Source organism: Phoca vitulina, unplaced genomic scaffold (genome assembly GCF_004348235.1).
Source record: "Phoca vitulina isolate PV1807 unplaced genomic scaffold, GSC_HSeal_1.0 scaffold16, whole genome shotgun sequence".
NCBI classification, from domain to species: domain Eukaryota; kingdom Metazoa; phylum Chordata; class Mammalia; order Carnivora; family Phocidae; genus Phoca; species Phoca vitulina.
The window spans coordinates 36,450,524-36,462,746 of NW_022589719.1; the positions used below are offsets into that span (position 1 = coordinate 36,450,524).

At 56.8% G+C, this 12,223-nt stretch overlaps 1 protein-coding gene across 3 annotated transcripts in view; it reads right to left on the reverse strand.

The window, feature by feature from the left end:
* The window catches only part of KCNQ1 (potassium voltage-gated channel subfamily Q member 1), a 323,026-nt gene that overhangs the window by 174,650 nt on the left and 136,153 nt on the right, over window positions 1-12,223 (reverse strand). For all 3 annotated transcript variants that reach the window (XM_032414587.1, XM_032414586.1, XM_032414588.1), the window contains exon 11: window positions 1,575-1,695. In XM_032414587.1, coding sequence (XP_032270478.1) covers window positions 1,575-1,695 — 121 coding nt within the window. The remainder of the gene's footprint in view (window positions 1-1,574; window positions 1,696-12,223) is intronic.

Consider the following 12,223-nt stretch of genomic DNA (forward strand, 5'->3'; position numbering starts at 1 on the left):
GGGCTGGGCCACGGCCACGGCCGAGAGAACAAAGGAGAAGAGGCTCCGTGGGAGGAGAGTGGCTAGGGGTACAGGAAGGGGCAGCAGGCCCAGTGAGGCCTGGGGTGGGGGGGTCCACCTGCCCGAGGGTCGCGGGTCCCGGCAGGCTCTGAGCAGGTTCTGCACCTGTGTTGCTCGAAACACCAGCCACAGAACTCCCAACCGTTACCACTCCGTGGTCTCTCTCGTGCCCTGGACTCCGTGAAGGCCTCCGCCAAAGCGGTAAGCCAGCATTCTGCCTTCAGGCACCGGCCTGCCCGGCACTGCCCGCCCGCCCGCCCGGCTGTTCACACCTCTGCTCCCGCCCCCTTCTCCAGCAAGCCTGTCTGGTCATCTCCGGGACCGATGGGGGCCCTGCAGCCCACTCGCGCCGCGTCCACGAGCATGAGTCGCCCCTGCTTCCTGGTGAGCCGGCCGGCTCCCACCAAGCCAGGGAGCACTTCCTGGGGGCACCCTGCCAGCCACGGGGTGCTGCCCACTTCCCCGTGAGCCTGGGGGGCCTGGAAAGCTGGCCGGCGGGTCCTGCCTGGTCACAGGACCAGCCCGAGACGGTCCCGTCTCTCTCTCATTCTGGCTACGAGACTCCACCAGTGCTGCCTGAGCAGCCGGGAGGCCCCCCGACCTGGGTCCCCGCTTCCTCGGACACCTGCGAGGCAACGGCCCAGGGCCTCACCCCGACGGAGGCGCCCACGGCTCAGGACAACGCGAAGACCCCCGGAGGAAGGCGAACGCCCTTCCGGGACCTCTCCATGTGTGTGTGGAGACGCAACCGTGTCAGCAAGCGAGCCGGGGGAGGGCCGAGAGGAGCGCACGCCCTCACACCGGAACACCGTCCGGGGGAATCCCCCGTGGGGCGGCGGCCAGAACGGGCCCCAGTGCCCCACTGACCCCACCGCTCGCCGTCACCACTGGGTGCCCCTGCTGGGAGCACTGACTCATCCCTCGCGAGGGAATCACACCACGGCCGGGCCCTGGGGACTGGCCTGGCAGGGCTGCGACGGCGGGGGAGGACGGGCGTGCGTCCCAGGCCAGCTGGGCCTCGGGGGAAGGCCAACTGGAAGGCGTGGAAAATCAGCCATTTCCTCCACCTGAAGGAGCCCCTGAGGACAGCGGAGGCCACTGGCCGACAGCGCTCGGCATCTGCCCCGCGGCTCTGGCCGGGCTTCTACGGGGAAATGCTGAAAAACAAAGTCGTCTCTTTTTTGGGGGGTGGGGGTGGGGGCGAGGGGAGAGAAAAACAATCTCCTCAGACGCTCGAGGCACAAAAACAAGTGGAAAATGATCAGTTTGGTTTTCCATAAGTCAAAACAAGAGGATCATGTTCCCAGACTTGGCGGGAAATGCCCCTGCTCTCCTCCCCGCCTGGTGCCCGGGCACTGGGTCCGGCCCCTGGCAGCGGGCGGGTGGCCCCCAGTCACTGAGGGCAGGCGGCAAGTGGTGGCGGGCCCCGCGTGAGCAGGCCCGAGCCCCGGGCCGGCAGCGAGGCGACCCCTCGGAGCCCCATGTCCCTCCAGCCCGGACGGGCGGACACTCACTGTGACACGTGGGTGATGGGCGCCAGCAGCGTCTCCCCCTCCAGGTCCAGGTCCTCGGCAAAGCTGTTGGTTCTCACGAAGTGGGCTGTGCTCACCTCTAGCAGCATGGGGCTCTTCTTCACTGTGGGGAAAGGCGTGGGGCAGCACGTGAGGCCTCCATGGAAGGCTCGATGGGGCCCAGGGCGGCCCAGAGCCGGGCTCAGATGCCCACCCCAACTGGCCACCCCAGCCGGGGGGCGGGGGGAACAGACTTGCACGCCCAGAGCTTCCCCCAAACTGACAAGACATATACCCGCAGAGCTGGGTGAGGAGTGGGGATGGTTTCCGAAGCTTCCGCCCTAAGGATCTGCGGGGCCGGCGGGTTAAAATGGCCCCCACGTGCCTGAGGCCTCAAAGGCCTGTGACCCCTTCCCAGGGGGAGGACTGCCTGGGCTGAGCTCAGGTGTCCAGGCCTGTCCCCAGATTCACAGCTGACACTCAGGTCAACAGTAAAACGCAGCTGATAAACACAGGTCTGCTGAGAGACCCTGACTTCCGCCACAGCACCGTCACCCTCGTGCAGACAGAGGGCCTTGTATCAGTGAAGACCCAAGGTGGTCTCTTGCCCACAAGTGGCCACAAGCCTGGGAGAGAGGGGGCAGCCCTGGAGCCCCTGGCCCCCCGTTCAGGCCACAGGGCCACACTGGCCACCCAGACCCCAAGGAAAGCACCGAACTACCTCACCCCAACGGACCCGTGTCACACTCAGGTTCCCGGGCCCGCCCCCAACAATCTGGTGCCGGTGCTCAGGGCTGATAAGAATACCTACCAGTCCCCAGATATTCAACGCGGACTGATTTTTCTTTTCCCCATTTAAAGATTTTATTGTGAAAGAAGTTCTCATTGTAAAAATTTAGGGCACCAACTCAAAGGTTCACGAAGGCCCGCCTCCTCCAAGGTCATCTGTGTCAACTGCCCAGTGGATTCCTAGCTCATCGCTCTCTGCTCCTCGTACAGCTGACACCAGGTGAGACTCTGTTTATATGCACACGTGTCTGCTCTGCCCCCACCACGCTGCAGCGCGCCCATCTCATCTTCCTATAGGTGTACAGACAGGGAACTATGCTTTGGTAGTTGGGACAACCGTCCGTGGCTTACGTCTGCCACAGTTCACTCAGCCACTCCGTGGTGGATGGTTGCTGAGGCTCCCCTGGCTTTAAGCCACTGCTTTGAGGCGATGATGTGCCACCCATTTGTTTTTTTGTTGTTGGTTTGTTAGTTTTTTAAAGATTTTATTTATTTATTTGACAGAGAGAGACACAGCGAGAGAGGGAACACAAGCAGGGGGGGCGGGAGAGGGAGAAGCAGGCTTCCCACGGAGCAGGGAGCCCGATGCGGGACTCGATCCCAGGACCCTGGGATCATGACCTGAGCCGAAGGCAGACGCTTAACGACTGAGCCACCCAGGCGCCCCAACACGCCACCCATTTGTAAGAAAACCTGACACTGGGGTCAGGTGTGAGGGTGCTTCCCAGGTAATTGGAAGTGTTTTCCCAAGAAGCTGTAGCAATTCAGACTTCACCAGCAGTGTGTGAATGTGACCGCTAGCCCACGTCCATGCCCACAGCAGCTGCTGGTGCCCTTCCCAGGGCCCGCCAGGCACGGAGGAAGACGAGGGTGCTTTTATTTTTTTCCTTTTATGCTGAAGGCCTTTTGTGGCTTGGAGGCCGTTTGGACTTCCTCTTGCAGAACTGAATTGCCTGTTCATATCTTTTGCTCATTTCTACTTGTCAACTTGTAGGAATTGTTTACCAATTAAAGATATTAACCCTTTGTCACGTAAGGTAGAGAAATCTTCCCCAGTCTTTTTGGTCTTTTAGCCTTTGAGTGTGGTTGTGTTTATCATAGAAAATGTTTTATGTGTCTACAGGGATATACCTATCTTTTGCTTTATGTAAAAGGAAGATTTTCCCACTTCAAAGGAATATAACTGCCTCTTAAATTTACTTGTGATATAAATGTATGAGTGTGTGTGTGTGTAAATTTTAATGCATTTAACATTTATGCCTAACGTTCTGGGCATTCACCAACAATCTGGAAGTGTAAAAGTACTGTGCGCAATCTTAAGAAACTAACGTAAGAAACAAAATATAAAATTTCTTGAGGAAGACACAGAAGAATATCTCTGGACCTTGGATGTGGCAATGAGTTTTGAAGTACAATGCTACAAGCTCAATTGGTGAGAGGAAGAAATTGACAAACTGGACTTTATCAAAATTAAAGATGTTTGCTCTGCAGAAGATACTGCTAAGGGAAACAGAGAGAAGCTACAGACCTGGGGAAGGTGTCTCCACATCTCCTATTTGGCCAAGGACTTGTATCTAGAATATATAAAGAACCCTTGCAACTTGACAGCAGGAAAGCCACCAACCCAATCTAAGAAATGGATTACAAGCAAGCGTGGAAAAAGATGCTCAGTTTGGTCAACATCAGTAGTTGTTAGGGAAATGCAAGGTAAATAAATCCACAGTGAGTGATCACGACACCTTTGCTGGAATGACTAAATTTTGTTTTTTTAAGATTTTATTTATTTATTTGAGAGACAGAGAGAGAGCAGAGCGAGAGAGAGAACACGGGGCGGGGGGCAGAGGGAGAAGCAGACTCCCCTCTGAGCAGGCAGCCTGATGCGGGACTCAATCCCTGGACCCTGGATCATGACCCGAGCCAAAGGCAGATGCTTCACTGACTGAGCCACCCAGGCACCCCTCGGGAATGGCTAAATTTTGTTAAACAAAACTTGAGGCCTGACAACGCCACGTACTCAGGAGGACGTGGAGCAAATGGAGCTCGCTGCCACCGGTGGGAATGAGGAATGACATGGCCATGCTGGAAACCAGTTTGGCGGTATCTCATAAAGCTAACCGTGCACCTGCCATGTGACCCAGCAGTCCTTCTCCCAGATATTTACCCAAGTGAATCAAAAATTTACGTTCACAAAAAGCCGTACATAAACGTGCACAGCCACTTCACTCACAATCGCCCAAACCTAGAAACAGCCAAGACATCCCTCAGTGGGTGAATGGGTAAATGAACGGTGTTATAGCCAGATGATGGAACACCGCCCAGCAACCAGAAGAAATGAACTAATAATTCGTGGAGCAACATGGGTGACTCTCACATGCATTTTGCTAAAGCAGTGAAAGAAGCCAGATGTAAGAGGCTACATGTTCTATGATTCCATTTCTATGACATTCTGGAAAAGGCAAAACTGCAAGGACATAAAACAGATCAATGGCTGCTCGTGTTTATGGGAGGGGGAGTATTTGACTTCCAAAGGGTTGCATCAGGGAATTTCTAGGCCTGTGGAACTTCTCTCGGTGATGCTCTGGTGGTAGATACGTGATTCCAGGCATTTGTCAAAACCCACAGAACTGTCTCTCTCCAAGAATGAATTCTATTGTATGCAAACTGAAACAAACAAACAAAACCAAAAAACCCCACATCAACCAGCCTGTTGCAGGATCCTAGGAATGAAAGCAGACTGGGACAAGTGAATTCTGTGTGACGAATGTATGACATCATACCGCATGCCATGGAACGGATGGGGAGAAGGTTCCTGAGCCTTGGGAAACCACCTTTAGACTGTCATAAACATAGGGCTCTAGTTGGTAATTTTGCTTCTCGTAGGGAAACTACGGGTTAAACAAATAAGTAAATAAATTATTGATAACCGGAGCCAGGTTTCTCACTCTTGGAGAAATGCAGTAGCAAACAGAGTGTGTCATTGGGCGGGGTACAAATGACCCCATGGCTGGAAATTGCAGTAGGAACTCATATTGCACTTCCTATAGACATGTGCGTTTCCTTGGGTTACGGACGTACATATATTTCCTCGCTCTGTCCACGGAGAGGCCCCGGAAGCAGTGACGACCTGGGAGCCACAAGCACCCCCAGGGCCAGATCCTGGTTTCTAAACACCATCCGCTTTCTGGTCGGAGGAACCAGCGCTCTCTGGCTGAGGATGAGTCTAGGGCCAGGGCAGGGCAGATGCACGAGGAGCCTGAAGTTACTGCTGATTGCTGGAAAGGAAGGGGATGCTCAGAATGGATGGGGGATACATTGAGTGGGCACAGGAACTAAGCCAAAGGGCTCTCGATCCAGTGGCCAAAGCCAGAGCAGTTTGAGCCACAAAATAAATAACAGTAGTATCGAATTAGAGCTCAAAACACAAGTATCCCTGAATCCATCCTGATAAGAATTAATAACTGGAAGAGAGGGACAGGTGTTCTTCCACAGATGAATGCTCAAAGCAGTCGGTGGAACGTGAAGGCGAGACTTCAGAGTATCTCCCTCGGGTACCTCTTCACAGCTGTGCTGGTCTTAACACAGGTTCACCGACCCTTTCCCACCCTGTCCGGCAGGAGGTGGAGCACGGGGCCCCTCCCCTTGAGGACCGCGCACTCCATGACTCGCTTCCACGGCCAGGCTACGGGAAGGGGAAGGGGTGACACAACCTCGCCCCGGGGGTCAAGGTTAGCAGCGCCAGTGACAGATCACGTTGATGTCGTGAACCCACGATGAGATGCACTCTGCAAAGCGTCTCACTTCTGCGCCTGCAAACCCATAACCCCAGTCTCACCCTGAGATACCCGACAAGCCCAATTGCTGACACCTGGCCAGTATTCCTCAAAAATGCCAAGGTCACAAAAACCGAGGAAGGACTGAGGAGGGGGTTTCACGGATCAGAAAAGTCCCTGAGACCTGTTGAATATAAATGTACCGTAATTGATGGATCTCAGAACAAAGGACAGTAGTTAAACTGGGGAGATCCAAATGAACGAACTAAACTGTAGCTTAGTAATAGTGCTGCTGCAATGGCAATTTTTCAGTTTTAGCAATTACCCCAGGTTGCACAAGGTGCAGACATCGGGGAAGCTGGTAAAAGGTACACAGGGACTCTCTGTACTATTTTGCCTCTCCTGTAAATCGAATATGTATTTTGAAATCAGAAAAAAAAAACCAAAACAAAAAAAGAACCCCAGCAACCCCAAATCAAAAGAACAAACGAAAAAATCCTGTATACAATAGTACAGAAAATTCTTCAGTATCTAATCAAGGATATACAAGAACCCTAAGGAGAGATGATTAGGCCTTAATGAGAGCCATTCAAGAAGACATAACCTAACTAAGGGGAGAAATAGACTTTTGTTCCGTTGATTAGAAGACTCAATAGTGAAAAGATCCTCCTCCTCGAACCTTATAGAAATCATAAGGTCTGTGTGTTGGAGCCCGGCACCTGATTCTAAAATTGATCTGGAAATGCAAAAAGCCAAGAATTGCCAATATTCTCGAAGAACAGCGAGCTAAGAGCATTCGCTCTACCAGACACCCACACTTCTTACAAAGCCGTGGCCTGTGAGATGGGTGCTGCGGATACACAGAGAGGTGGCCGGGCCGGCAGGACAGGATGGCGCGTCGGGAAATAGCCCGCATGCCCAGGGACGCTTGCCCCGAATCCGAGGTGGCCGGCACAGGGTGGGAGAGGGTGTTCGGGGACAGTCGACTGTCCACGTGGGAGAAACGTTAAATTGGACCCCTCCTGCTGTATACCAAAAATTCATCCTCGGCATTCTGGGCGATTGAAGACTTACGGAGAAAAGCAAAAACTCTAAAGCCTTTAGAACTGAACCTAGAAGAATCTAGAAGAATCTAGAAGAATCTCCATGACCTCAGAGTTTGGAAGGGTTTCCTAAGACTTCAACAATATCCGTATGGGAAAAGGCCGATGGATTCGACCGCACTTAAAATCAAGGCCTCATCAGCAAACAACACCTTCAGGAGTGAAAAGAGGACCATGGAAGAGGCGCACGCACCACAGAGAAAGAACTCATGCAAATCAACAGGGAAAATATAAAGCACGTAATGAACAGTGGGCAGCAACGAAGCACATCGGCAAAGAAGGATCCGGATGGCTGGAGGACACGCGCAAAAGTGTTGTGCCTGCCTCGCAATCAGGGAGATGTAAACAAACGCGGGGAGCTCACGGCCCGTGGGGGTGAGGGGCAGACTTCCAGCAGGAAACTGCGCAGACATGACTTAGTCACACCAGGGAGAAGAGTTCTCTGCCCATGACATTCCCAGAGAGCACAGGAAAGTGACCGGTAAGCCTCGAGGAATGCGAGGACATTCAAAGGCTCACAGGCCTGGGAGCTGGCCGCCTCCATTTTAGAGACTCGGGGCTGAGATTCAAGTACCCTGGGTTATATTATACAGTTGTCAAGTGACAGAGCTGAAACTCCGTCCAGGATTCAAATGTTCTTTCAAAAAAGAAAAAAAAGAAGAAGGAGGAAAGGAAAAAGAACACAAATACATATTTTTACATCTGCATCACTTGTATACAGAAGGAAAGAAGGGCAGGACGGTGGCTGGAAAGCGGGGCTGCTTTCTAAACGCCCGAGATGACGAGTGCCATCTCCAGAGCCTGCGGGCTGGGCGGTGGGGGGTGGGGGGAGCCACCTGACCCCTGGGAAAGGCCCAGCCCTGGTGTTTTAGGAAATTAAACTGTGCACATCCGTTGGCTGCCCGCAGCGGGAGGGGCCCGCACCTGTCAGAGAAGAATGTGTGCTGATTGGTTTAATCCTGGGAACAGCACGAGGGGCCCCGCAGCGAGGGGCAAAGAGAGGATCCACAGGTGTGTTTTTCCAAACCGCTCTGCCCGGTGTCTGTGTCAGAGACTTCAGGGTCTGCCTCCCTCCCCCGTCGCGGGCAGGCAGTGGCCGGGGGGCCGCGGACCACCCCCCGATTCCCGCGGCTGTCACAGCTGCAGCCGGAGGTGCAGGGAGTCTGGGAGATGGGGCCTCGCGTCCTCAGCAGATACGGCCACACGCTGCCCCCTTCAGGCACGGGCTCGGGGGCAGGTGCCGGGACCCAGGAGAGCCGGCTTGTGGCCCCCACCCTCCAAGGAGCCCGAGATGGGACAAGAAAACCCACAGCCCTGGCCTCCCAGCCACGGAGCAGGCCGAGCCCACGAGCCCACCGTGCACCCGCCTGGGCAGCACCGCCGGGACACCCGGCCCCCAGGAGGCCCGGGCCCCAGGGAAGAGCCCGCGGTGTCCCGGTGACGAGGAAGTCGCACTTGTGTGAAGACGGCCCCATGTTCCGATGCTGTCATTCCTTGCTGCTTTGCCTTGTCAAGGCCAGAATCTGGGCCGAAGTGTTCAGGGCAGAACAAAACAATTTTGTTTTCTAGGAAAATGGGAGGTCTGGGATGGCGAGCGCAGCCTCTGGCGTGGCGACCGGCACAGCTGGTGACACGGGCTGCCAAGCCGCGCCCTCCCTCCGGAGAACAGAACCGAACACAGCAGCTTCCTTCCCGGCCGGCAGCCGGGCTCGGGAGGCCGATGTCAAGTTCCTTTAAAAAAAATATACGGGCACAGAAGAAAGACTGGAAGGAAATAGACCGAAATGTTAACTGTGTCTGGGTTTGGGTGAAGAGACGCTGGGTGACTTTCGTGTCCTTCCTTCACGCGTCGTGTTTTCCAGTTGGGACGGCACCTCTGCACGCTGGGGAGGCAGCTGTTTGTGGAAGGCTCCCACCCCGTGCCCTTCGGGCCCCCACCCCGCCGGATGCGCCCCCCTCGGGGCCCGAGCCGCAGCCCGCCATGCACGTGCCCCAGGCCTCCCTCCCGGCGGCGCCGACCCTCGCCTCCCTTGGCTCCCTACGTGTCCCCCTCGCTCACACGGCCAGGCTGGGTCAACCCCAACACCAGGACTCGCCTGGCTCCCCTGAGATGCAGGAGGAGGGTCGCATTCCCCCTCTGCGGCTTGAGGGTGACCCTGCTCCATCATCACAAGAGCGCCACGGGGTGGCGGCCTCCGTCCCTGATTCTAGAGGAGCAGACTGAGGGTCGGAAGGGCGACATGTTGTGCCCTGGGTCCTGCAGACGAGTGGGACTCCAGCAGCAAGGCAGACCCACGGCCAGGCTTCAGCCCACCCTCCCTCCCCCGGCCCCACTGCCCCCTGCCCTCCACCCTGGGGACAGTCTCCCTGGTAACTTCCCCGCCACCCCTCGTGACTGATTAAAGTCCTGTGTAGCCCCCCAGGGGTAACCCGTGTCCTCCGCCGGCTCTCTCTGCCCGGGGTAGGCGGGCATGGGGCTCCCGTGTGCCCGGCCCCGGCCCTTGGCACTCAGGCACAGGCTCGGTCCCTGGGCCGGCCTGTCCCACGGGGATAAACAGAAGCTGCCCCTGTCCTTCCCGAGCCAGAGCCCCCTCCCCCCCCGAAATCCAGCCCTCTTGGCGGATTTGCCAAAGCCCTGCAGATCCAGCACCGTGACCGGGAACCCCCTCCCCGGGCATGCGGACAGCTGCCTGAGCCCGGCCCGCAGAGCCCGAGCCAGCCCGGCCGCCACCTGTGTCTGTGCGCAGAGGCGAGGAGTAAGGAGCAGGGACAGAAAGCGCAGAAGCCGTCCCCACAGCAGCTGCAAGGAACAGGGCGAGCGCTGGAGCGGGACTGTATTCCCAGCTGGTACCCAGTTCCGCCAGGAAAATACCTTGCTTGAGGGGACACCTGTTGTTTTCGCCTGCCCGGCAGCCAGGCCTGGGCTTTGGGAAGAGCTTCTTGAATCGTCCTCAGGGAGCTGCCCCTTCCCCACTCCCAGGCTGCAGGGCTCGGGCACCCAAGGGCTGTCCCCAACAGGGGCCCATGGCCCAGGTCCGGGGATGGCTCGTACCCTGGCTGGGGCCAACGAGACCCTGGCCCCAGACTCCGGCAGGAACAAGGGGGGAAAGAGACGGCCTCTGTCTGCCAGGTTTGCTGAGCTGGTGGCCATCTTGTCCCCTTGGGAAAGGGCTGCCTGAGGCTACAGCTGTCCCTGTCCCCGTCCCTCTCCCCGGGGCCTGTGCACAGGGCGGGGTGGGGGGCGGTGAGGAGAGGGAGCGGGAGAGCAGAAGAGGGAGCAAGGCGGGTCGGGGGAGAGCACAAGAGGGGGAGAGTGAGAACAAGCAAGCGAGATTGTCCCAGCCCCGGGGTCCAGCTGTGTCTGAAACAGCTGGGTCCAGATGTACGAGCCAAAAAATGTCCCTTTTGTGCTTCAGCTCGCTTGAGTTTGGGGTTCCATCGTTTGTTACCAGGACAGTGCCCTCGGGAATGTGTGTGACAAACGGCGGTGAGACATGAGCCTGAAGGAAGGGATCTGGGGGGTCGAGGTCCCAGGAGAGCTCGGGGACGCACAGGAGACGAAGGGGCTCCTGAAAGCCAGTGGCTGGCCTTCTCCTGCTGGGATGCTCGTCCGCCCTCTCCACCCCTTCCGCGAGGCCCTGTCCGTACCCCACGTGATGGGATGACTGGCGCTGACCGGGGAACGTGCCGGACCTCCGTCCAGTTGGGGACATGCAGATAGAGTTGACATGAGCAGAACAGCCACCAGGGAGTCAAGGGCAAAGGCGACCTTGGGCGTCCTGGCCCATCCTGGGGACCCCGAGTGGAGGACACGGAGGACCCTCTCCCCATGCCTCCCCTCCCACCAGAGCTCCCCGGCCCCCGCACACACGAGCTGTGCGCCCAGGGGTGGGGTCTGAATGGCGGGGGCGCTGGGGAGGACGGGTGGCCACAGCGCCAGGGCAGGGTCAGGCCCGAGCGCGTACAGGAAGCAAAAAGGGAGCAACACAGCCACCCACACAACTCTGCGACCCTTTGGGGTCCCCGTGCTCCAGGAAGTCACTGTCCGAGCCTCCCAGGACACAGTTTCAGGGGCTGGTTCCCGGCAGCAAGAACAGCCCCGGGAAACGCTAATATACAATGGAATCTGGGCTGAGCACTGTCTTCTCCAAGAGCTGAGCTCACAGGACATTCCCAAGAAACCTCTGGAGAGGTGGGGAGGAAAGTTTCTGGAGGTCTTTGGATGAAGAAAACAAAAAAGTGGCCTTGATTTTCAAGGCAAAATTACAGAGGAAGAAAAAAATGTTTTTAATCTAATTAAGAGCGATCTTTTCACCTTCATCACAACATCGCGGAGACGTGCCAGAGCTTCACTTCACACAATAATCAGAGCAATTAGTGAGGAGAAGCCTTGGAAACCGGTGCAGATGTTCTCAGAATGTTTAATGGGGAAATGAGTTGCAGGCCTCGTTCTCAGCATCCGGCTCCAGGCCCTGGCTACCAAATCCAGACATCTGCTGGGGCCCCACCCCCAGGCCCCGAGGGCGCGGGCTTGAGAAACGCAGGTCCCTTCCCAGGCCGCCTCCCAGCCAGGCCAGATCTGGGGCTGAGAGGCTCCCCACGGCTCCCCAGGCTGGAGCCTGCACACAGTCAGAGCCACCCCAGAGCTGGGGGGAGGCTTAACGTCAAAATTATGTTAACAACTGATGTCAAAAATAATCAGCTCAGCCTGGCTCCCCCACCCCGTCCCTGCTGGCTGCAGGAGGGCTGGGAGGCAGGGAGAGGGCAGCGGACCCTGAGGGGAACTCGGCTACGGCCGCCCCCCACCCCTGCGTCCCCCAAGTTCGCACAGACCCACTGTGTCGTGAAAAGACGTAGGGGCATCTGCCCGCTATGGCCGCAGGGGCCCCATTCCAATGCTGCCGGCCTCTTCGTGGGCCCAGGAGTCAAACTGGTTGAACATGAGGAATTTCCAATCATCAGAGAACACATGGGCAAACAGGATGATGCT